This window comes from Quercus lobata, chromosome 2 (assembly GCF_001633185.2).
Source record: "Quercus lobata isolate SW786 chromosome 2, ValleyOak3.0 Primary Assembly, whole genome shotgun sequence".
NCBI classification, from domain to species: domain Eukaryota; kingdom Viridiplantae; phylum Streptophyta; class Magnoliopsida; order Fagales; family Fagaceae; genus Quercus; species Quercus lobata.
Window position 1 is genome coordinate 100,343,585 of NC_044905.1, and position 25,233 is coordinate 100,368,817.

Sequence of the window (25,233 nt, forward strand, 5' to 3'; positions counted from 1 at the left end):
ATATATATATATATATATATCAATTTGATAAGGGGCTCAATAGGTACAATATGTTCAAATCATTTTAATTGAAATGGACTAAAATTAAAAAAAAAAAAAAATGTTACAACAAATCCTATATGACAGATTGTTATTTGTTATTACTAGTAGGCAAAAAAATAATTCTAATAGCAAATTTAAATTAAAAACTTGTAACAACTTGTCAATTAAAATTTGTTACAAAAATATTGTGAAAATGTTGTGAAATATATTCTCTAAAATTAATAACTTTGATAAGATAAAATAGTCATTCTATGATACTGATACACACTTATTTTTAATGTAAAATGACATATGAATATCTTTTTTTTTTTTTTTTTATAACAATGATATATGAATATCTACCTCATTTTAGTCGGTTACCTATTATATTTACACTTATTTTTAATGTATCATATATATTATATATATATATATATATTTTATCTATTATTACAAAAAAATAATTCTAATAGCAAATTTAAATTAAAAACTTGTAACAACTTGTCAATTAAAATTTGTTACAAAAATATTGTGAAAATGTTGTGAAATATATTCTCTAAAATTAATAACTTTGATAAGATAAAATAGTCATTCTATGATACTGATACACACTTATTTTTAATGTAAAATGACATATGAATATCTTTTTTTTTTTTTTTTTATAACAATGATATATGAATATCTACCTCATTTTAGTCGGTTACCTATTATATTTACACTTATTTTTAATGTATCATATATATTATATATATATATATATATATTTTATCTATTATTACAAAATATATATATAACAAAGTTTATATATATATATATATATATATAAAATAAAAATTCTACTTTAGAATAATTTAAGTGCTTTTAGGGCACTAGTTAAGAGTCCAATTAAAGAAAGTTTTGACATCACTTTTATGGGAAATGAAAAAAACTGTCAAAACATTAATTGTTTTTTTTTTCTTTTCCTATAAAAACTTTCTTTAACTAAATTCTTAACAAGTGCCCTAAGAGCATTCGCAGCAGTGGAGCTAAAATTTTAGCTTTTTAGCTCCACCAAAAGTTACTTTATCTATTTTACCTACACACATGCTGCAGCAGTGGATCTATTTTAGCTTTCAACACAATAAAATAATATAAACATCACAATAAAATAATATAAACATCACAATAAAATAATATATCCATTACAATAAATAACAATTACAACCACCTGCAACCGCCACCACTACCGTCGTCACCGCCACCGTTACCGCTGCCGCCACCGCCACCGTTACCGCCGACTCTTCTACAGCCACCATTGCCACAGAAAATTCTAAAATACCGCCGCTGACTCTTCTAAACTTCCCTGCACACAAAAAATCCCCAAACTTACATTTATATCAAAATTTAAAATACTTAGAATTATATCAATAGAACATGATTATGCATATCAAAACTCAAAACTTTTCTGCACACAGAAAATTCCCAATCGTACATTTATATCAAAACTCAAAACCAAACTAACAATTCCTCATTAAAATGACCACAAGAAATGTGTGCTCTGTTTCTAGTTTTGTGCAACAGAACATATCCAACAAAATCCACCCAAATCAGAGCACACCATATCACAAAATCCATAATCATCATCATCATCAATGAGAAACTACCGTATTCATCCATTAAGAACATTAATCATCATCATCATCACTCACACTTACCAAACCATAATCATCATCAATCTACCAAAATAATCTACCAAAATCACCAAGCCAATAATCCAGAACAACAATAAAAAATCATATATCAAAAATAAAAAACAGAGACATCCACATGAAGTGGATCCAAATCAAAAACCCAAAGTGGATCGGCGGAAGAGTATACCCAAATCAAAAACCTAAAGCATCCACATGAAGAAGACAGAGACTGACCTGAAGTGGATCGGCGGAAGAGAAGTGCGTCAAGGCAGATCGGCGGCGTGGGTCTGAACTTGACGATGGCGGCGACGTTGACGATGGTCGGGCCGGCGACGTTGAGAGAGTGAGCTTGAGAGGCTTGAGATGAGAGCTGACAGTGAAATAGAGAGAGTGAATGAGACCGGATTTGATAAAATGAAAAAAAAAAAAAATCAAGTTGTACCGGAGTGAGCTTGAGGTGGACGAGTCGACGTTGACGAGCTTGAGAGACTGGAGAGTGAATGAGAGAGATGAGTTCAGAGATGAGGATGAGTCGAGCTTCATAGGTCGGCGACGCTGACGAGCTTGAGAGACTGGAGAGTGAATGAGAGAGATGAGGATGAGTCGAGCTTCATGGGTCGGCGACATTGACGAGCTTGACAGACCGGAGAGTGAAATGAGATAGATGAGTTCAGAGAGTGAATGAGAGAGTGATGAGTTCAGAGAGAGATGAGAGAGGGACGGTGATAAAGAATGAATAAAAAAAGGTGCCGGCAGAATAAAAAATTATATTTTTTTTTTGCTCACAGCTACAGTGCACATCTATATATAGATGTGCACTGTAGCGAATCAGCTAAAAAAAATAACTATAGCTCCACTGCTGGGACTTGTTTTTTGTATATGGAGAGCTAAAATATACCAATATAGCTTTTTAGCACCACTGCTGTGAGTGCTCTAAGGACACTCGTTAGCATGACCCTTTAAATATATATGTATGTGAAACTCATTTCTAAAGACTTCAACCTCGACTTTTGTGCCTCCCACACTTCACACGTGCAGTGGTTATATAAAACAAAGTCAATAGAGAAGGACAGAGCATGTCCTTGGCGGGCCCATAGGAAGACAAGTTACACTGAATTTTTTCTCTCTCTCCTTTTGTTTTGTTTTGTTTTTGTTTTTTTTAATCAATATATTTTTTTCAACCACAAATGGACAATTCGGAGACTATGACTATGGACAATACAGAGGCAGATTTCATAAAATAAAAATAAAATGACTGTAATTTCTTCTAATTTATTATGCTCCCAATTCAAACTTACAATCTTTCAATCCAAAAAAGAAAAAAAAAAAAAGAAAAGACAAAAGTTAAAGCAAAATAACAAACGGAAGGGAGATCATGAAAAATAATGACACCCATGACCCATCAAACATAAAAAGCAAGCAACAAATGATCAATTTATTTGCCCGGTGTGACGGGGTACCCAATGCCATGCCTTCTAGTTGGGAAAACCACAAACAACATGCTGCAAATTAGGCCAACACCAACAGGCACAATGTCCAAAACCTCCTGAGCCTCATGTCCTGGCGTTGGATAAAAGCACCTCACAACATTCCTATCTCTCAGAGCCACAGCACCAAACACAAGCACAGTTAACACAGCATGAGCCACATCAATGAACTTTATGCTGTACTTACTCAGATCAGGCAAGCCTTGAGTTTCAGTGCCTGGATAGTCAAACAGCCAAAGCCCTTTGAAAGTGGCAAGGCCATGGTAGACTTGTCCATCTGAGGCCTTGATTGTGTCTGTGAAACAAGCAAGGAAGCAAGAGAGAGCTAGGATGACTAAGAGGACGAGTGTCATGGGGCGTGTGGCTGAGTCACATGTACCGTTTTGTGTGAACACTGGTATGAGGAGTTGGAAAGCCATGAGGGTTCCTGTGGGTAAAAGGTTGGCTAAGGTGGCTGTGGTTGATAAGGTTTGGGAGATTGCTCTTTGTGAGAGAGATTGTTGGCGTTGGAGTTGGGGTTTTGGTGTGTCATCAGGATCAGGGTCTGTATTGGTGGTGGTGTTGGGGGTTTTGGGTGTGGATGGTGGCTTTGTGGTGGGTGTGGGTCTTGGCCTAAGATTAGACATTTTTTGGGTTTTGGAAAAGATGGGCAAGGCTGAATTATAAAGTGGGTATTTAAGATTGAAGGTTGGATCTTGATGCGATAACAAGTGTTTTCCGCCCAGAGGAGTTTGCCACAAATTAGCCTTCGAAAGAAGATTGATCCTTACAAAAGTGAAAGCTTTGTGTACTAAATTTTAGAAAATTTGATTAGAGTTGGTGATTTTTGTGGTGGTGGCAAGGTGGATTGTAGAAGTGAAATGAGAGTTTTTGGTGAATGATGAAGATGGAGAAAGAGAAATGTGGGATGTGATGAATATGAGAAAGACAATTTGGCGTTAAGGAATTAGAAGAGTGGTTGTGAGGGTACTTGGAGAGTCAGACAACCGGATAAGTAAAGACTTTCGTGACTTGAAAGGTGGCTTTTTACCTTGAAGTTTCCCCCTAGTTTTAAGACTTAATTAATTTGAAAACAACATGGTTCTCATGAGATGGGTCGGTATTTTGAAGTTAATGTCAGCGTGACGTTTTGTGATAAGTAATATGATAATGATGTACATGAATATAAATTTGGCTTTTTATTTATTTATTTACAAAATTCCTTTTACATTTGAAAAAGGGAATATCCTCTAATATCCCACCAGGTGTACAACCTAAATTTTCAAAAAACCCATGAATTCAAAGTTAAATTCACAAGAGGGAGTTGCTGGTTTCAAGCTGATCAAGAATAAAATCAGAGAGTCCAATGCGTCATTGTTTTAAAAAATAGGAGTATATACCTTCAAGAAAATTTTGGAATCAAACAAAGATTCTAGTTATGAATTTGGATACATCATTTATGAAGGCGTTCATATATCGTAAAGTTTAGAGATTCGAGATTCTAGAGCTATAGCAAGTCACTAGAGTTAGTACATCTAATGGGTAGAGTTTGGGGATAAATGATTTACTAGATTGTAAACTTCTTTTCGTATAATGGATTGCTTTAGTTTAAGTTGCAGTGGTCATTCTTTTGGATATGTGTTTTTTTATTGGTTTTTAACTTTGTTTATTTCCTTCCTTACATGCTTTATAGCTTTGGTGACTTACTAGTTTCATTGCTCAATTGTTTTTAATTGAGATCACATGATTAAATTAATTGGTGAATTTGATCCACTGCATAACTGTTTTGGAGTCTAAACCGATTCTTTCAATTGGTATCAAAGCTAAATTCACTTAGTTAAGATTAAAATTCTTGAGTGAGATCCTTGACCTCATTGTTGATGAATCGTGGCCAATCTCAATCCGTTCCACTGCATTTTGATAGAAATAATTATGTTTATTGGCAGGTATGCATAAGAGCATTCCTAAATCTTTTACGAGAGAGTGTGGATAGGATATCTATAGCATATAAATTTGACTTTTTTTTTTCTTTTCTATACAAAATTCCTTTTACATTTGAGAAAAGGAATACCATCTAATATCATACGAGGTGCGTTAGATTTTAGATGGTAAATTCCATTACATTTTAACTATTAAATGAGTCAATTATAACAGGTCATTGTTCAAGATCATTTGTACAAGTAGCTCAAGAGAAGCAGTTTGTGTCATTCAATCAATATTTGATCGATTGAAATCTCAGAGTTTAACTGCCTTAAAGAAGCAATTTGCAAGATCTTCCAATATTTGTTATATGCCTATAGCTGTTCTTAAAGAAATCAAATCCTACCACTTGTGAATGCATTAAATTTAAAAGGCACACCATTATGTTCTACAACTTTAGTATGCACCCTATTGTGCCTAATTGAAAATTTGAATTGTTGCAAGAAAGCAAAAATTCAAGTTTCAAGGCCTAGTGATCTGTATTAAAAAAAAAAAAAAAAACTCATTGTAGACTAAATAATATTCCCAGTGCTTAATGGCTTGCACATTAAACTCTAGGTCATATGTCCAATATTTGAGCCATAAGACCATTCAACTTCTCATAGAAATAGGCTAGAGATATACTATCCTGACCTAACATTAACATTCACCTTATGCCAACTCCACTTGCATCACAGTCAAACTCACAGACCTTTTCAAAATGTGGAACAACCAATATGGGAGCTATAGTCAAGGCTTGTTTTAGGTCCTTGAAACTCTTGCTAGCTACATCAGTCCATTCAGAATAATCTCTTTTAAAACAATCAATCAGGGTTGTTGTTATAGTACTAAGCCTTTGATAAATCTTCCATAGAAAATAGCTAAACCATGAAAGCTCCTTACTTCCTGCACACTACGTGGTTTAAGCCATTTAAGGATAGGTTTGGCCTTATCCTTATCCATATGAATCCATAAATCATAGATCACATTACCTATGAAGCCTACCCTATTGGTTGCAAGTATACACTTCTTCAAATTAGCGTAGAATATTTGTTTTCTCAGCACTTCAAAGTTCAAACTAACATTTTTCTCAAATGCAGTATGCAAATGTTCTCTCAGGCTTTACGAATATAATCAAAGTATACAACCACACAAACCCCTAGGTGTGGCTGCAACAATTAAGTCATGACCTTCATGAAGGTACTAAGGGCTGGGCATTAGTGAGCCAAAAGGCATCACTTATAACCACCAAAAGAGTCCACGAGGTGTCATAAAGGTATATTTCCATTTATCACAAGTTTGACTTTTATTTGATAATAACTACTTCTCAAATTTATTTTGAAAAACAACTTTAATTCAGCCAAAATCAAACATGTCATCTAGTCTTAAATCTATCTTAGTTAACAAAGTAGGCATAGCACAAGTACATATACTTAGCAATGAATCGTTTAGCCAATAATGATTCTTATAGTTTCCTTTCCAATTCCTTATTTTCTTAGGGGTCATCCTATATGCATCCTTATTAGGTAGGGAAGACCATGGACAGTCTATAGCAGGTTGAATATCCCTAAGTGTTGGTAATTATAAAGACAATTCACCCAGAAAGTAATCTAAATACTCAAGCAACAAATCTTTCACTTCCATAGGCATATAAGGTTAATTAACTTTTTGGCTTAAGCGGTAACATGATTTTCTTACTATTTATCTTTAAGTGGTAGGTAATTCTCTTATCATCATTCATAGTGTTGCACCACATCACAAATAACCTGATTTTCAAAAAAATTTCTAATGTAGAATGAAACTAGGCATTGCTTTTGGTAGCTTAACATTATATTGTAATTAGCTTCATCATTGTTACATTCTCAGCACTAAACTTACTCCACTTGTATCTGTTTATAACTTTTTATAATATGATTTAGTTTCCTCCAATATTTCTAATAATAGAATATAGTAAAAAATTGGAGAAAAGTATTGCTTCTATTTTTTTTTTCTCCAAGGTATCAAGAATAAATTTTGATTCAAGTTCATATGAATTGTTTATATATAGAAATAGAAATATCATAATTGATCCAATTTTTTATTGGAAAAGATAATTCTTTAATTCTTAGACAATTAAATTTTGGATCCCAACTACATATTCACTTTAGTTGTAGGTTTATTGTAATATGCAAAAATTATAAAATCGTGATTTGTTAGGTTAAACATATTTCATCTTATATGTGTGAAGAGTACTATTGGAAAATGCAATTTATATGTGTGAAGAGTACTATTGGAAAATGCAATTCTTTTAATTTTGAATAGAAAAAATTACATAGGGAGTGAAATTTGTGTTCAAAGAATCCAAAGTAGATAGCAACAAATAGGAGCAAATTTCTGTTCTTTCACAATCACCTAACTTTTTTCCCTTGAATATTCACAATCACCTAACTAGATAGCATGCTTTTATCATTTTATGAAGAAGAATTGATATGCTGAATGTGATGATCTGTATAGCTTTTACTCGACAACTAGTTATTATTCTTATTTCCCAATTTTAGACTAAAAACAAGATTTATTGTCATATTTTTTAACATATGGACAACTCTACTTTTCAAGTCATTGAGTATTATTTAGTTATTTTAACTGTTTCTATCTTCTAAAAAAAAAAACACTGTTTGTTGTATTCAACGATTTAGCTAAAATTTCATCCGTTAGAATTGGTCCTAATTGGAAGATGCAATTCTTTTCCGCTCGTCATAGAATATCGAATCAAGATTCTAATTTACTACAAACAGTCCAAAATTTGTAAAGGGATTTTAAATTATTTTTTTTTTTAAAAGGACAACATTTAGATTCTGAGAGAAACAAAATGATTTAATTAATTTATCTTTTTACTAAAACAAACAATTCTGTTTCCTTCACTTTCTTTCATTCAAACTAAACAAACAAAAGCAAGGAAGATGATATATAGAACTTCCCTTTCTAAAAATAATTAAAAGTGTTATTTTTCCATTAAAAATTGATAGATTAAAATATGTACAATTATATGCCTTGTGTATGATGATGTACAACCCTTCCAAAAAATCAAAGGGTAAAAAATAAAAAAAATAAAAAATGAAAGCATTATTTGGTTGGTGCAAAAGGCAGAGGATCTAAAGAACATAGCATGACACTAGTAAATTCCATCTATTGATAGAGAAGGTAATCTTTTAGGTAGGATGGTCTCCTAATTGCTCTCTTGGATTTCTCACGTAAATCACCACCAAATGAAGTTGTGTTATGAGAATCATTTTCACTTGAGCTTGCAACATCACATTCATTATCGCTCTGTGCCACGTTGTTGTTTGAATCATCAGTACCACTAGAGCTTGTACTATCGGTTTCTACATCACTAGGATTGTATTGAGAATCGGTAGTACTGCCAAAGCTTGTGCCTTGAGATTCTTTGTCACTAGATTCTGTTGCGCCATTGAAGCTACAGAAACTGCTTCTTCATGTGGGGTTGGATAAGAATAACCCCTTTCTTGCACTGCTTGATAATGCATACCTCTTATTAGTCTTCAGCTTCTTCCAATGATTCAAATAACACAAAAATATTTCAAGAAGTTTTGAGGACATCAATTTTATTTTCTTCACGCTTACTGATATAGTATGATGTAATTGGTGCATAGCTATATCTTTAAACATTGTTAATTATAGCAAGAAATGCAGTAAGAAAGATTTCACTAGTAAAAAATTAACAAGTGGCTCATTAAATAATAAATTGAACCGGGAAGTGGGAACTAATTTATCATTTTAAAAAATGGAAATGTGTGTTGTAGACAACATTTGACCCGATTAATTTGGAGGTGTATCATCTCATTATTTTGACTGATAATTTCCTTGTGGAATAGTTGGCTGATTTTTTATTTGTTACAGGCAAAATGCAATTTAATGATTTCTTTTCCCCCACGTTCCTAGTTGACCATAAACAAAGTAACTCAAAGTCAGCCAAACTTATGAAGGACAAATATATATATAAAACAAGGACAAGAACACTTTAACAAAATTCAATTAGTTGAACTAATTTTTATTGTTGTTAATGAAACAAAGTAATCGTATCTCTTACACTTTCTTCCAACTAAAGCAAGTATACAAAATTAAAATGGTCAAGAAAATAAAAATAATTATAGAAAAAAAATGAAGAATTATTTGCCAGGTGTAACAGGGTAACCAATGCCATGCCTTGTGGTGGGAATTACTGTAAACAACAAGCTGCAAATGATCCCAATACCAATTGGAACAATGTTTAGAACCTCTTGAGTCTCCTTCCCAGGCGTTGGGTAAAAGCATTGCACAACATTCTTATCTCTCAAAGCCACAGCACCAAACACCAATACAGATACAACTGCATGTAGCCAATCACGAAACTCTCTTTTCTTATTTACATCAGCTGCTGCCGAGGCTTTAAAAGTAAGGTCTGGACAATCAAACAGCCACAACCCTTTGGAGGTGGCAAGGCCATAGTAGACTTGTCCATCCGAGTTCTTGACACTGTCAGTGAAGGAAGCGAGGAAGCATGAGAGGGCAAGGAGGGCGAGGAGGACAAGCGTCATGGCGCGTGTGGCGGAGTCACATGATCCATTTTGTGTGAAGACTGGCATGAGAAGTTGAAATGCTAGAAGAGTCCCCGTGGGGAGGAGGTTGGCTAGGTTGGCTACCGTGCTTGTTAGGCTTTGTGTTGCTCGTTGTTGTTTAGATGGTTGGCGTTGTAGTGAGGGGTTTAGGGCGTCTTGGTCAACATTGGGGGTTGCGGAGTCGGAGGCCTTTATTGATGGTTCCTTCGTGGGCACGGTAGGTCTTGATCTAATTGTAGGTGTAGACATTTTGGGTTTCAAAATAGATAATGGTTATTTTGGTGGCGATGATGATATGAGATTTTCAATTTGATGAGATTGTCACAATTGTTACAAACCTTTTTTTTTCCTTATAGCTGATGATGGTGTGGTGGTGGTGCTGATGATATGACTTCTTGATCTGTATCGATCTAGATATAGTTTGGTGTGTAATGAGAGAAGATGAATTAAGGAATTTTTTTGAGAGTTTTGGAGAAGGGGGAGTAGCTAGAAATGGTTGTGGGGTTCTTGGGGACACTTATATAGATAGATTTTGAGTTCGATGGAAAACATTGTAGGGGTTAGGTGTTGCATATTTTCTTGTCTTGGAAGGCTGTTATTTCCATGCTGTTTCCTATTTGTCAAGTCTATGCATAGGTTGACGACTTCCTTGTACATGTGCCGGATTATAAAATGTTTTTTTTTTTCCAACTTTGAAGGATAGACTCGTTTTTGCTTAATAGGTGAAGAACTCGTTTTCACATGCGTGACGTTATGGGGTATATATTATATGGTAAAGACTGAAGTCGTGCACATCAAGTTTGACATTTTCAATTTGTCCTTCGAGAAAAAGAGGTTACCTAACATCGCAGACCAAACACGCGGAGGAACCAATCTTCTGGTAACTAAAAAAAGCGTGACGAAAATTCAAGGATTTGGTAGGGAAGGGTCCGTTGGAATATTCACGTTATCAGGAATGAGTGGCGATGGTTTATTTAAGGTATTCATAAATATGCAGTCATTAATTAATAAAAGAAATAAAAGTAGAAAGAGAGAACATATGACAAGCTAAAAGATAATGGTTAATCATACCTAGCCTCTGAAAAATTACTTCATCACACATAATACTCACTAGCATGTAGTCCGTGCTTACGCACGGAAATATTAACAATTGTGATGATAAGATGTTTATCTTAGTAGATTCAATTTCCACATTGAGCATTATGAATGGAAGTAACTTAACACCAACATTTAAAAATCAAATTGGACACATAGCACAAAATTAAACTACAATTAGAAATCAATTTGAATTCTAAAATTGAACTTCAACTTAATATAATATATATGATTATATTTTTGTCACTTTTAACAAATTAACAAAATCTTAATCCAGACACACTAAAAACTATTAAAAAATAAGAACTAATCATTGAGCTTGGAATCTTCTTGGAGGCGCCAATGAAGCGCTAATGTATGAGAGTGTGAAGCAAGGAAGAGTGGGATTGAACATTGTGTTTGAACCCGGCCTTGCTCTAAAAAATCCGTAAGGAGGAGGAGAGGGCAGTGTGTGGATCTAGTTGGTAGAGGTTGAGAGAGGAGGAAACATGGGATGAAGATATGGAATTAGGAGGAGATGATGTTTTACTTTTATAGTCTTTCTCGTTGGACTCCTTGGTTCTGGTTGTGGGATTAGAAGAGCTCCAGACTCTATTGAGATCACCCATAAAAGTGTGCAGGTGAGATGTTCTTGCTTAGGCCAATGAGTATTATTATTGTGGTTTTCTTGGCTTCCGTGTTAAATGTTAATGCATCATTTATTTGGGTACAAAAATTAGAAAATTTAGATAAGATACATGACACAAAATTGGAGTCCAATTTATAATCTCCATGAAAGTGTGCAGGTAAGATGTTTTTGCTTAGGCCAATGAGCATTATTATTGTGGTTTTATTGGCTTCTGTGTTAAATGTTAATGCATCATTTATTTGGGCACAAAAATTAGAAAATTTAGATAAGATACATGACACAAAATTGAAGTCAAATTTATAATCTAATTTATTTTTTTTTTGAGTTTTGGTTAGGACAAGTGGCGCAAAATTGAGAATCCAATTGAAATCTAATTGGATTTTCTCTCTGCTTCACCTATTATTATATATATAGATTATATCTTTAGATTTTTTTTTAATTAAAAAATGTAGTAATCCCAAATTATAACAAATGTTCTAAATTAACCCTTATCCAAAAAATAGAACGCACATACTCAAAGACTAGTATAAAATTGATTTTTTTTTAGAATATTAAATATTTTTAATATACACAAAAAATAAGAAAATACCTTTAAAAAAAAACTTATAATGATGTATATTCAAAAAGACATTTTAATATTTTCTTTGTCAACCCATACAATTAATAAAGGTGTAATGTATTCCATTTCTCCGTCAAAAAAAGGTGTAGTACAGAAATTTGGGGAGGCCCAGAATTCTTTTTCTAAGTGATAATTTTTTATTCATCAACGTGTCAGAATAATATAATGGGGCTTTCACTTTTTTTTTTTCTTAAAAAAATTGGTAAACGATTCCAAAGTTGCAGGCTCCATTATATTTGTATGGATATATAAAATTTGTTTTTTCTTGGGGCTGGAGGAATAAAGTAATATACTATACGGTTTATAAAAAAAAAGAAAAGAAAAAGAAGGTATTATACTCTACGAAAGATTATCACTTCTCTCAAGTTAAGTCATTCTTAAATCTAGATGAGCTTGAAAAGTTTTTGTTTGTGGTACTAGGATTCGGATATTCTTAATTAAAGCTGGATGGCACTGGCATGTATATACTATATACAGTTTCGTAATTATATTTTATTTTTTGGCTCAATGCTTACTTGAAGTATCTAAACAACACAAAATCTTTAAATATTGCTGATATATAACAGGTGTATGTATTAATGTATTTCCCCTGCCAAATCCAACCCGGGAAGCCAAATATTAGTGTTTCCCTCAGTTTTGTTAATCATAATTCCGTATAAAACTAGATTAAACTGTACGTTTAAGATTTCATTTGATCTCTATTTAATGCTTGTATAGGACTCTAATTTGATTTGTCGGTATCACTACCCCTTTTACCCTCTCTAGCTATAATAATATATTTTTTCTTCGAATAGACATGAAAATCGAGAAAAATCAAATTTGAGTCGGAAAGACAACTAGTTAAAATAGTCAAATTAAGCCAAATCTAGAAGTTTTATAGCAAAATGCAATATCTAACCAAGTTTGACCCTTAAATTCGATGGTCCTATCAAAGTGAATGTTGGTCTGACTGTAGATATTTCAATTTCCTTTAAAAAGAGTGTTCACTCGTGAATATCAAATGTAAACCGCCAGAGAGATATTACAAAAAAAAAAATTATGAAAATTTTCACAACTTGCAACTTGCTTTTTTACACAAGTGTTGGAGAGTTTGACCAAATTGGTTAGATAATATTTTAAGAGGGGGAGGGGAAGTTCAAATTATAAATATCTCCATTAATAAGAAACATCAAAATGTGTGTGTGTGGTTTTTTTTTTTTTTTTTTTGAGAAGAAGATACTTGCATTTAAAGAAAAAACTTAAAATTGGCTACAAGAATAAAGTTGATTGGTGGTAAAACATCCTCTATCTACACAGAGATACCGCTAACATGTCTAGCATATCTCGTAAGGTTACGAGTAACAAAATTACCCTGCTTATCAAAATGTGTTATTTGACTTAAAGGTAAAGAATAAACAAACATCATAGGATTTGCGCTGATCAAGTGTAATTGGAAACCTCCAATAACAAATATTAATGTATATATTTTTTTGATAAGATAAATAGTGTATAAAAATAATATATTCTTGTATATACTATATTTTTGAGTAAAAGAAAAGTACTATTGAGAGCTTTAGATTCTTCAAGTGGTGTAGGCTTGAAAGGACAATTAGCAAGGTGGCTAGGTTGTTGTATGTAGGGGCAGCACGCATAATGTTGATAGTCTACTTCACCGGAAATTCCATAAACACGTGTAATGTCTCAATACAATGACATGGTCCACGCCTTAACCCACCATCTAAAAACTTATGAATTGATAGTAAATTTGTCACAACCCAAACCCATGGAACATGAATTTAGATGCATGACTAACTTGCTAAACTTATATAACTCTATAAACATAATTAGTCCAAACTAAATTAATACTTCAAAGAAACAATACTCTTAAAAACCTCTTACAAAAAAAAAAATCTATACTCCACATATTGGAAATAATCTCCACTATATAAAACATAAATTACAAAATAAAGGTAACTAAAATTTTATAAGTTTTCAAGTAATACTGAAGTCGCCTACAACTTCCATGCTCTACCTTGCATCTTACAAAGCGATCCAAAAGTTCTATATTCCCAACTACACTTTAATCTGAAAAATAGTAATTGATGGGGTGAGTCACACATCTAGTAAGTAATTATATAGAATACACAACTGAATAGAGTCAAGCAAAGCACGAGTATTTTGATTTTTCACAAACTCATTCAATGATATCAGAAATGATTATTCCAAAACATATAATGAATCACTTAATACATATGTAATCACATCTTAAAATTATTAGAAAACACATACACATAATTCATCAGAGCACAGTGTCACATATACATATCACATATTCTCACATACAATCCTGTAAGCGGATACCAACATCTAACCCCTGCTGGTGAGAGATCAACACATATTCTCATATACAATCCTATGAGCGGATTTACACATTTTACTGATCAATTCTAAAAACATTCATTTTGAGTCACATATCACAAAATAGAAAATATACAAAATAGAAAATATACAAAATAGAATAATTTTTTTAATATTAACAATTATTCCAAATATAAAGACATAGCAAATATCACAATATCGAATTGAACATAAATCAAAGGATGCTTGACTCTCTTAGGAAATGAATAAGGACTGAAGAGTTTATATAAATAATTTTTTTACAATTCTTGAGTAAGTTTGAAAACCCCATTTTGCTAAAAGAAACGTCTTAAATACCATTTGAAAAATAAGAATATGATTTTGAAATCACTTGGTTTTAAACAAACTTAAAGGACAAGAACCTTTTTAGAAAACTTACTTTGAAACTCAATTATTTTTTGAAAATAGTTTAGTTTAGAAATCATCTTTTAAATGAGATTTGGACATTCAAAACATTATTTAAAATTCGAAGTTTCTATTTAAAACATTGTCTAAAAGTCGAAGTTTCTCTTTCAACGATGTAAAAATAATGCTTTTGATAAACTTTAGAAAACGTAAGCTTTAAAAACATAACTTTTGAAAATCTTTTAACTTCTAAGAACCTAAAGAATAAAACTTGTGCATATTATATATAATTACTTATATCACTTGAATCACTCTGAAAGTCCAGCTGAAACACCCTTCAAATAGTCTCAAAATACTCTTAAACAGGACCTATAATCAATCATGGAAATATACTTAGGGTCCGTTTGGATACAGCTGAAAACTGAAAACTGAAACTGAAAACTGAAAAACACTGTAGCGAAATAATTTTTAAATGTGTGAATAGTATCGTGGGACCCATTTTTAATGAAAAAGTTGCTGAAAAGTGAAATTTGTGGGTCCGTGAACAGTACACGATGTGCTGTGATTGGTCCAAAAAAATTTGAAAAGTCAAAGTTTGCGGCTACTGTTCATTGAACAGTGCATGAACAGTAGCCGCAACACCCAAAACGCCCCAAAACGCGTGAAAAAAAAAAAAAAAAAAAAAAAAACGCAAACGCAGGATTGGGCAGAAAACGCCCAATCCAAACGCACTCTTAATATCTTCTACAAAATATAAAGCTTATAGAACTATACAAATGGACTCACTAGGATTATACTTTGCTGAACTAATAACACTTTTAACACTAAATTAAAGTTTCTCTAACCAATGATGCTCTAACCAATAATATTCCCTTATATTAATCGAAACTCATATTGCCACGAGGAAGGCAGTAGCCAAAAATTTCATTGACCTAGGATTTAATATAAAACCCCAATGAAAATGTAAGAGCCATATACCTAAATAGATATTTGTAATCCACAGCTTGTTCACATAGTGGGCAACCTAGAATTTTATTATATAACTCTGATGAACACGTGAAGGCCATCTCCATGAATAATATCTTAATCCATGACTTAGTTCATGGATTGCACATGGTGGCCCAAAACTATATATATATATATATCCTAATGAGAATGTAATAATACCTTTGTTCATGGATACATAGCGGCAAATCTAACCGTAAAATATAAGTAGAATTTTAGGACCAAAATCAAACTTCTGAACAATCTAACATCACAACTAATTCTAAGATAACCTTATAAACTTTTAATTCTTGTTTCTAATGGTGAGAAATCATACCTTGAACAATCTGATTGCCTCTTCACTTGTATGTGCTTTAAACTCCAAGGAAAATCTCTTAGCCTCTTTGATAAAACCCTTTCCATGAAAACCGTAACGGTCTCTTCCTCTACCCTATAGTTCGTATTAGAGATGTGAGCTTAATGGGATAGCGGATTGTAGTTACTAATAAAAAGAATAACTATGGCCCATCAATTATATTTAAAAGAAAATTTAATAATAACCTCAAATAAAAGTGTGTGGGGTATTACAAAATTATTCTCATGTTATAAGACTACTTTAAAGCATCATTAAGTTAATATCTCTCCACTATTCTCTAATTTTATGGTAAACTCTAATTTACATGATATGTGATTTTTTAAATGAAAATTTGAATATTATTTATCTATCAATTATTGTTTTTACAAACAACACAAGGTTACTATAGCAAACTTGTAAATTTACACGGTTATTGTAGCAAACTTGTAAATTTACACAATCATATACAAACTGATCAATGTAGGTCATTTTTAGAGTCTGTTTGGATATCGCTTATTGCTGAAAATTGAAAATTGAAAACACTATAGCAAAATAATTTTTAAATGTGTGAATAGTATTGTGGGACCCAGTTTTAAAGTTTTTAGTACTGAAAAAAGTTCTTGCGGGTCTTACGAATAGTGCACAAGACCCACTATTTAAACACAAAACGTAGGAAAACACGTTTTTCATGCGTTCCAAACGCACACTTCAAATTAACACACGTATCAATTTCTAAAAACTCATATAACAAAAAAAGCATTTTCGCATCTTGAGTGCATATATATATATATATATATATTGGTGACTTTTAAAATTTTTTTATTATATGAATAAATAAAATTTGTGATTTAGAAAATGGATTTTACTGTACCATAAGGGCACACAATAGTAAACCAATATTGAAAAAAGTTTATCGAAAATTAAAAAAGTTTTGATTTATTAATATATGTCCTATCAAAAATTGATTTATTAATGTATGTCCTATCAGACCCTTATAAAGTATATTAATTTTAAAACTATTATGCACTTTAAAGTTTGTGACATTAATAATAGCATGACACATGTCAGTAATTTTGTCGTAGCAAAACCATGGTGATTGGCGGGAAGACAAACAGCTCTACAAATGGAAGTTGAAGAGAGAGTGACATGCAAGAAGTTGAAGACACGACATGAAATCACATCTCATATACATGCACCTCTACCGCACGGTTAACGAAGAAGCCATTTTACCAGCTCTGTACTAATTAATTATCATGCACATCAATCATCATCATCGGACCATTCGCATGTCTGTCTCTTCACATTTCAAAGCCTTAAATATCCCCCAAAACCTCAAACTTTCCAAGCACCTCTTCCTCTTTCAAGTATTTGCATCACCAAGGTCTCTCTGAGTTAAGAGTTTTGTGCATAAGGTATGATCTTTTGCCAATTTATGAATTTAATGACACAATTTCACAATTTTTTTTTAGTTTTTAGAACTATTGAGGTGATTGATTATAATTAGTAACTATAAAAGTAGTGTCATTCACTTGAAATTAAGTGATGTTGTACTAGTCATAATTTGCCATCTCATCAACAAGTGGTCAAAAAAGTAGTAAATTTTATTTTGCTTGTAGCATCATATGGTGATTGAACTGGCTCTAAAGAAGTTGAAATGTGACATAGGGATACATTTTATTCAGTAATATATTCAAAGCTCAATTTTCAACTTCTTTTGTTTATGGTTACTGCACTTGATTTTCTGTTGCTTATGAAAGCTCATGAAGTTTTTTTTTTTCCTATCTGTAGTGCAGTAATCTAGAGCTCATTTTTTGTTGCTTGTGAAATCTCATAAATTTTTGCTTCTAGTTCAGTAATTTAAGCTCTTTTTTCTTTCTTCCTTTTTTTGGTGTGTGGGTGTGGCCTAACAAATATTTGTATGTGAAGCATCTTTGTGGATAGAACATGAAACGCAGGCGTATGTTTAGAAAGAACGGTACCAAGACAAAAAGGCCCTCTGTAGTTACCAAGAACAAAGAAGCGTGTGAGAAATTTGATGATGAAAATCCTGAAGATAATGATGAATTTGATAGGGATTGTGAGGGCAGAGGCAATGAAGAAATTGACACTGAAATGGATGGTGGTGCATTTTCCTCTAATTATTTAACTGGGAGCGACAGCAATTGGTCATGTAGCTCTGAAGATATGAGTTCTGAATATAGTAGTTATGAGTCTTCGGATGAGTCAATGGAGAGGCCAGTGCAGAAATTGGTTAATTGGCCTAGTAAAGGGAAGCTAAAGAGGGTGAAATTGTCCAGGAAAAGTGATGATTACTCGCAGCCTAAGTCTTCAAGGGGCTTGGTATCTTCAAGTGGATACAAAAAAGAGAGAAAGTCGATCCATGAGGATCCTCGATATAATGAGCAAGAATTATGTGCTGCCTTAATGGTATGATGGAAATTTTTGTAATGCGTTTCTGTTTAAAAATTTTATTAGGTAGTATATTTGATTAGTAGTTTGATTGATAGATTTGTTGCTTTTCATGTAAATAATTTTAGAAAAAGAAAACTTTTTCTTGAAAAGATAGAAATTTTTTGTAGAATGATAACCTAACAAAGCCTATGGTTGCTATTTCTATTTATTTATTTTTTTTGATATGCTTAGTTAGACTTTGTTGTTGTTGTTTCCAATTGTTTATTTCTAGGTGATTATCAAGGTTATGAAAATGGACGAGGCTAAACCTTTCAATGTTCCAGCAGATCCGGCTGCTTTGGGAACATCTGTAAGTGACACGTTTTGTAAGTATATTTTTCGGCATGCATAGATGGTGCTAAGGAACAATGCTTCAGTCTGCCCTTAAGTAAGGAGGAAATTGCAGGATAGACAATTAAATTATTCATCTCTTTGTATTGTGAGATATAGAGGTTAATTAGGCCTTACACCTGAATATGCATCTGTCTTTGAACTCTGGTGCTGAAGATATAATGTAGCCAAGAAAATAGGAGCTCTTGTCGATTTTTAATCACTCATCACTAGCTATTCATCCTTGATGAGTTTGAAGTGGATTATTTCTTCTAAAGTTTGATTCAATAACATATGAGGGCAATGCATTTGTTTGTTTATTCCCTTCTTAAAGATCTACAAGTTCTGTGTGTAGCTTGTTATCCCATCTCCCTTGTCAGCCTTTTGTAACTGTCATGTATTAAAAAGAAAGAGTCTTTTTGTAACTATCATGTAATTGGAAGAAAAGAGTATATTCTTAACTAAATCTCATGGTTTTTAAAATTCCATTATGCTTCCTGAAGTCATAAAGTATCGTATACAGTAACTTAGAAATTATTTTACGAAGTACTATATGTTTTCATGTCCTAATCCTTATTTCCTTTTTTCCTTTTTTTGGTTTGGTGGTTGGAACCAGGATTACGTCAATGTCATAGATACACCAATGGATTTTGGAACAATATACAGCAATCTTCAAAATGGTTCGAAGTATTTGAATTCTGAGGATGTATATAAGGATGTACAACTCATTTGGAGACATTGGTGCAAGTATAATTACAAAGGTGATTATGTTTTGGAACTTATGACAAGTGTGAAGAAGAAATTCATGAAGCACTGGATAGCAGCTAATTTGTACTGTGAACCAACTCAAAAGACCAATGGTAAGAGTTTCATGTTTATGCTATTTCTCATTTATGTACACTTTTCACATGACTATACCAGTTTTTGCTAGTTCTCATTAATGCATTTGATTCTTTTGACTACACTAATTTTTAGAAGTTCACATCTTAGCTGATTTCTTTGTAAATAATTATAATCTTAAGTGTTGTGTGTGTGATTGTTGATACATAAAGGATCACCGTGAATTTCGAAACATGTATATGAATCATGAGCATTCCATTATTTAGATATCTATTTTGTATCTGTTAATGGTATTGGGATCCATTCTTTGGTAGGACATTCACTACCTCCTATGCGGTATGACACAAGGCGCAAAAAATACGTGGCTAAATATCCAGAGGGCCACATGATTGGCGGACCCAACCAGTCCCAGCCCCAATTGATCAAAAACGAACCATGTCACTCGCAGAAGCTGCCACAAAGCATTAGCCAACCACAGGCCTCCCAACCACAGGCTGGCAGTGATATCGGTAGCATAGGTATGCGATGCACTTAATTCTTCATATCAGGGATGATTGTTTCTTTAAGCTTTCAATCTATGTAATATGTTATTAATTATATATAGATTAATGCTTTATCTCTTCAAAATTGATATTACAACTCCTATGACAGTATCAATCTGCATATTCGTTATACTTTTGCTGACACAGGCCCACAATTCGGGCCATGGTAACCAGTATCATAACTACATACTCCGATCTTGTTTTTGTCAGTTGCTTTATGAAAGGTACTGTTTTGTCTGTTGCATTTGGCATTGTGAGATTCTTATTGACATTATATACGTATTCCTGTTGTAACTGTTACTGATTGGTCTTTTTTTCACTCTTGTAGCAAACTCACCACCTCATGCAGGCTATACAAATGATTGTGCAGGTGAGTTACATGTCAAATATAAATCCTCTTCAATGCCAGTTGAATATAAATTATATGTAACTTTTCAGTCATACATTTGGATTATATGTTCGTCTCCAATTTCAATATTAAGATATCTATTTTGAAATTTTTATTGATTGGCTTTTTATCCATTGTAGGACAATCTCACTTACCACCTCATAGGGATCATGGCTTGAGGAGAAAAAATTACATGCTGAATCATCCGGTGGGTCCGATGATCAACAAACACTGCCAGCCTAAGCCACAGCAGCCCATACTAAGTTTCAACCAGTCATATCATTTACAGCAGCCGCAGCAGACGACTTGCCAAGCCCAGCCCTCCCATCCTCAGGCTGACACTGGAGGTATGCTAGATGATAAATCCTTTAACTTGCTATCTGTTTAGTATTTAACATACTAATATTTATGTTGTATAAACTTATTCATTATAGTTCCTTATTTTAGTACTATTTTATCTTTATCTGCTTATTTATCTATCCAAGGAACAAGTTGATCTATGAAGCATCTAATTAAAATTTTCCAAACAGCATTATAGGTATCTTGTTTTCATTTCCACTTGGTTATGTTACTTAAAATGTCTGCTAGTTTATACAACCAGGATTTAAGACAAACTTGAATATATGTAAACAATGAGGACCTGGCTCTCATTATATAGGAATTAATTTTGTAGCTAATATCGATATTTCCTTACTATTTTATGTAGGACAATCACCTACAAACTCTGTCATGGGGTGCAGTAATTATAAGTCAAGTTGTCCATCAGGTCCTGTGATCAACAATCCTGGTTCACAGCAGCAGATTCAGGAGGCCCCAGAATGCCACAACCAACCATGCAAGTCAGTGTGCAAGCCTAGGAAAAAGAGGTGTCGAGGCCCTGCACGATGCCGCTTCTTGTGGGACTTGTCTGATGGTGAGCGAATAGATGTTTCAATCAACAGATTTGGGCAGCCCATTGGCCGTGAGGCTGCCAAGCTCAGCAGTTTCATGGGTACCATAGCACGGAATGGCTACATTGCACCCCTTACTTATGTCAGCTGGAAGGCTGTACCTTATGCAGCCAAAGAGGATATGTGGCAGATTGTCCAGGTACTACCAAAAAGTTTTTCTTTTTTAAGTAAATGAAACTTACATACAGTTCCTTAGGTTTTCAGAAGGAAATGTACCTAAGTTACATCAATAAGTTTTAGTCCTAAACCATCTCAAAAAGAGTATCCAACTTATAAGATAGCTCAGGCATATATAAGTTCATTTTGCTGTGTTATGTAATTGAATGCTTTCCTTTTGTGCTATAGTCAAGGTTCAACATTGATCCGAAGGGGAAAAGTTGGGTCATTAAGTCTCTTGCAACAAAATGGAGGAGCTTTAAGTCCTTAGTAAAGGCTAAATATGAGCAACTAAGGCACCGTGATAGGAGGGTCCTTCCGCATCAATGGCCGATCCTCATATCCCACTGGAACTCTGAAAGGGAAAAGGTATATTCTACATGCTGGCCAAAGGTTTTTTTTGTTTGTTTGCTTGTTTGTTTGTTTGGTTTGTTTTGTATTGTTTTGGTGGTCTGAATGCTTGGCCCAAGACTGACATTCACATTTTGAGACGTGAGTTAAACATTCAATTAATCTTTTACTCTACTTTCCAGATGAAATTTGGAAATGTGATAATTTATAGATCAAACTTCGTAGGTGCGAACTGCTATAAATAAGGCTTGCCGCGCAAAGATGAAGGATGTGCATACTTTAGGGAGGAAGAGCTATGCGAGGTTACGTGAGGAGGAGGTAACTTATATTTTTGTAAATTTTTATTGGCTCTGTGTGGTCCATAATGTACTATAACTTGTTCTCTATGTGAGGTCAGAGGGAGAAGAGGCCAAATGGGGAGGAGCCAACTAGGGATGAGATGTATATATTAACCCACACACATAAAGATGGGAAACCTGTTAATGAGGAAGCAGCAGCCAAAATTGTATGTTTTATTTACTTTTTAAAGTAACTTGTATTTTACCAATCTAAGTTTTGGCACGAGTTTGCCTTTTCTATCTCAAAGTGTTATTCTGCCTGCTAGTGCTTCATTATGTTATGCATTTTGTTAAAATTGCTGTGTGTTAGGAATAGAGGTAGATGAGGAGAGTGGAGAAGAGTCCTCATCACTCTCCAACCAACCAGAAATAGGATAAGAGAAAACATATCAGGCTTAACAATAGCAGGCAAAGTGAACATTTTATAAATCAAGTTAGTCAAAAGGCACAATAACAAAATCACTGGTGATTCAAGTGTAATGGAAAAATTACACAAAACCCCTTTGTGGTTTTCATAAACCATGGAACCCCTCAAGTTTTGAGTGTAACACTTAGCCTCATGTGGTATTATTTTTTGTGTAAACCGTTAATTGTATAAAACCTAGCCTCCTGTAGTATTGTTTTTTGAGCAAACCATTAATTGAATAACACATGGGGGTTTTGTATATTTTCCCAAGTGTAATTTTCAAGGTGACTTATAATCTGAACTCTTGAATCTTCTCCATGCCAGTCAAAGCTCCGTGAATTAGCATCTCAGCAACCAAAGACCTCAAATGACCGGGATGATATCTTCTTTAAAGTCATGGGACAAGAAAAACCTGGATACGTGCGCACATATGGCTTGGTACCAAACCCCTCTGATGTATTGGGCTCAACATCTAGCCTTACAGAGGCCAAGATGGTAGCTACTGCAGAGATGAGTAAGATGGTGGAGAAAATGGAGGCCATGGAGCAAAGATACACTTGCATGGAAGCACAGATAACTAAGATGACATCATACATGGAAAGATTCCTCAAGAAGCAAGTAAGATGACATACTTTGGATGTTAAGACTCTGATTTTGAATATTAGTGAATGCAATTGTGTTAGTAAATGAGATTTATTGTACAAGTTCATTAAATATGACTTTAAGAACTTGAAGAACGAATCAATCTGTAGTCTGTACATTCTGAAAATGTGTTCTGGGTTTCTAGTTCAATTTTGTGACACTGTGAGGAATGAATCAATCTATACATTCTGAAATGTGGCCTCTCATGCCTGTAAATCTGTACCGATTTGCTGATTGTTGACTTAATGATGGGTGGTGTATACTGTATAGGGACATTTTTTTTTTTAAAGCTTCATACTTGTTTCTTGCATTTTTGCTCAAGTATTCTTAGTGGTTTGATGTATCAATTTCATGAAAGATGGCTAATTGTCTAACATTGTTTATGTTATGAAGCAATTAAAGATGTGACTTGGTCGTCTACTAACCTGTTTCATTATACATTAGCTTTGCTAGTTATTCACTTGTGCGGTTATGCCACTAACCAAAATCTTAACTGTACAGATCCTAATTCAGTTTCTTTTACATTCTCATTCTGTTTGCAGGATGAACAGAGTGGCAGTGATGGTTGAAACAAATGGAGCCATTTAGCAAGCACTGTCTTACTGAATTGATTGGAACTTACTGGATTTTGTTGATAATAATGCTTGAGTTGTAAACAAGTTTCATTAATATGGTTTTCTTTTAAGATTATGATCAGAATGTAATGAATAAGGTCCATATATAAACTTCATAACTGTCAATGCTGCACAGATAATTCATTCGAATTTTTATACGTAGTAGCTTTTAATTTTATTCAAGTCTCCTTTGAAAGGATATCTTTTCTCTGATATTTACGACCCTCATGACAGTATTTAATTTTTTTTGGTTTTCGTTTTACGTTCTTTTTTTTATAGCAAAATATTTTTAATCAGACAACTATTTTTAACAATTCCAACCCTTGTTGAAAAATATTTAAGCAACATCATGTCTAAATAGTTTTACTAAAATATATGAAAATTTAAGAAGCACGATATTATTTGGGAAAAAATAAAAAATAAAAAGGGGTGTACATTTTTTTAGTTTCTTTTTCCTTTGTTTTTTTCTTTTTTCTTAAGTTTTTAATACTTACTAAGACACGACCACTCTCCAATTTCAACACAAAATTCTATTCCTAATGTTATTAGCAACTTTAATTCTTCAAATAATCTAAGAAGAAACATTATCTTAGTTATTCTTCAACAGCCTTTCCTCAACTTTGTGATTAGTTATTGGTTTTTGGGCTTGATGCATCTTAGTTCATGTGTATGGGGTTTATTAATTATGCGTGCAGGCCAAATATTGATTTTTTTAGTATGTAATAAGTTTATATCCCTTTATGAGTTAGGGTTTAATGTAAATGTCATAATCATAGAGTTTTTATTTATTTTTTATTATTATTATTATTTTTTATAGATAGTTATAAGAGGAATGAAGGTTTAAACCCTAAATTTCTCCATTGGAAATACTAGAAAATGTCAATTAGTTGAGTTACAAAATTCAACTAATTGACACTTAGTTCATGTGTATGGGGTTTATTAATTATGCGTGCGGGCCAAATATTGATTTTTTTACTATGGAATAAGTTTATATCCCTTTATGAGTTAGGGTTTATTGTAAATGTCATAAACGTAGGGTTTTTTCTCTCTCTTCTTTTTTGATAATTGGATACGGATATTTAAACCCCAAA

General features: G+C 33.2%; 4 protein-coding genes across 4 annotated transcripts; 1 reads left to right on the forward strand and 3 right to left on the reverse strand.

Annotated features, from left to right (window-relative positions):
• Positions 1-1,187: 1,187 nt before the first annotated feature.
• Positions 1,188-2,407, reverse strand: LOC115977553. Its single transcript, XM_031099466.1, has 3 exons — positions 2,134-2,407; positions 1,926-2,061; positions 1,188-1,363 (listed from the first exon to the last, which is right to left on the reverse strand). Exons 1-3 carry the CDS (start codon positions 2,316-2,318, stop codon positions 1,331-1,333), a joined length of 354 nt encoding a protein of 117 aa, XP_030955326.1. The 5' UTR covers positions 2,319-2,407; the 3' UTR covers positions 1,188-1,330.
• A 515-nt stretch (positions 2,408-2,922) lies between these two features.
• LOC115977554 (protein DMP3-like) lies at positions 2,923-4,165 on the reverse strand. Its single transcript, XM_031099467.1, has one exon. The coding sequence runs from the start codon at positions 3,802-3,804 to the stop codon at positions 3,127-3,129; it is 678 nt and encodes a 225-aa protein (XP_030955327.1). The 5' UTR covers positions 3,805-4,165; the 3' UTR covers positions 2,923-3,126.
• A 4,988-nt stretch (positions 4,166-9,153) lies between these two features.
• On the reverse strand, positions 9,154-10,243 carry LOC115963733 (protein DMP3-like). The gene has a single exon (XM_031082873.1). The coding sequence runs from the start codon at positions 9,958-9,960 to the stop codon at positions 9,283-9,285; it is 678 nt and encodes a 225-aa protein (XP_030938733.1). The 5' UTR covers positions 9,961-10,243; the 3' UTR covers positions 9,154-9,282.
• A 9,315-nt stretch (positions 10,244-19,558) lies between these two features.
• Positions 19,559-24,265, forward strand: LOC115974040. Its single transcript, XM_031094265.1, has 10 exons — positions 19,559-19,775; positions 20,070-20,273; positions 20,626-20,667; positions 20,826-21,032; positions 21,392-21,774; positions 21,981-22,160; positions 22,368-22,460; positions 22,540-22,647; positions 23,211-23,504; positions 24,071-24,265. Exons 1-10 carry the CDS (start codon positions 19,559-19,561, stop codon positions 24,095-24,097), a joined length of 1,755 nt encoding a protein of 584 aa, XP_030950125.1. The 3' UTR covers positions 24,098-24,265.
• Positions 24,266-25,233: the final 968 nt, after the last annotated feature.

Excerpts from the sequence above, each read along its gene's own strand:
- LOC115977553 (XM_031099466.1), bottom strand. The coding sequence starts at position 2,318 with ATGTCGCCGACCCATGAAGCTCGACTCATCCTCATCTCTCTCATTCAC. Across the intron at positions 2,062-2,133 it reads TCCACCTCAAGCTCACTCCG|CTCTCATCTCAAGCCTCTCA; the intron begins GTACAACTTGAT and ends TTTCACTGTCAG. Across the intron at positions 1,364-1,925 it reads CTTCCGCCGATCCACTTCAG|GGAAGTTTAGAAGAGTCAGC; the intron begins GTCAGTCTCTGT and ends TTTTGTGTGCAG.
- LOC115974040 (XM_031094265.1), top strand. The coding sequence starts at position 19,559 with ATGGATTTTGGAACAATATACAGCAATCTTCAAAATGGTTCGAAGTAT. Across the intron at positions 19,776-20,069 it reads ACCAACTCAAAAGACCAATG|GACATTCACTACCTCCTATG; the intron begins GTAAGAGTTTCA and ends ATTCTTTGGTAG. Across the intron at positions 21,775-21,980 it reads ATATGTGGCAGATTGTCCAG|TCAAGGTTCAACATTGATCC; the intron begins GTACTACCAAAA and ends TTTGTGCTATAG.
- LOC115977554 (XM_031099467.1), bottom strand. The coding sequence starts at position 3,804 with ATGTCTAATCTTAGGCCAAGACCCACACCCACCACAAAGCCACCATCC.
- LOC115963733 (XM_031082873.1), bottom strand. The coding sequence starts at position 9,960 with ATGTCTACACCTACAATTAGATCAAGACCTACCGTGCCCACGAAGGAA.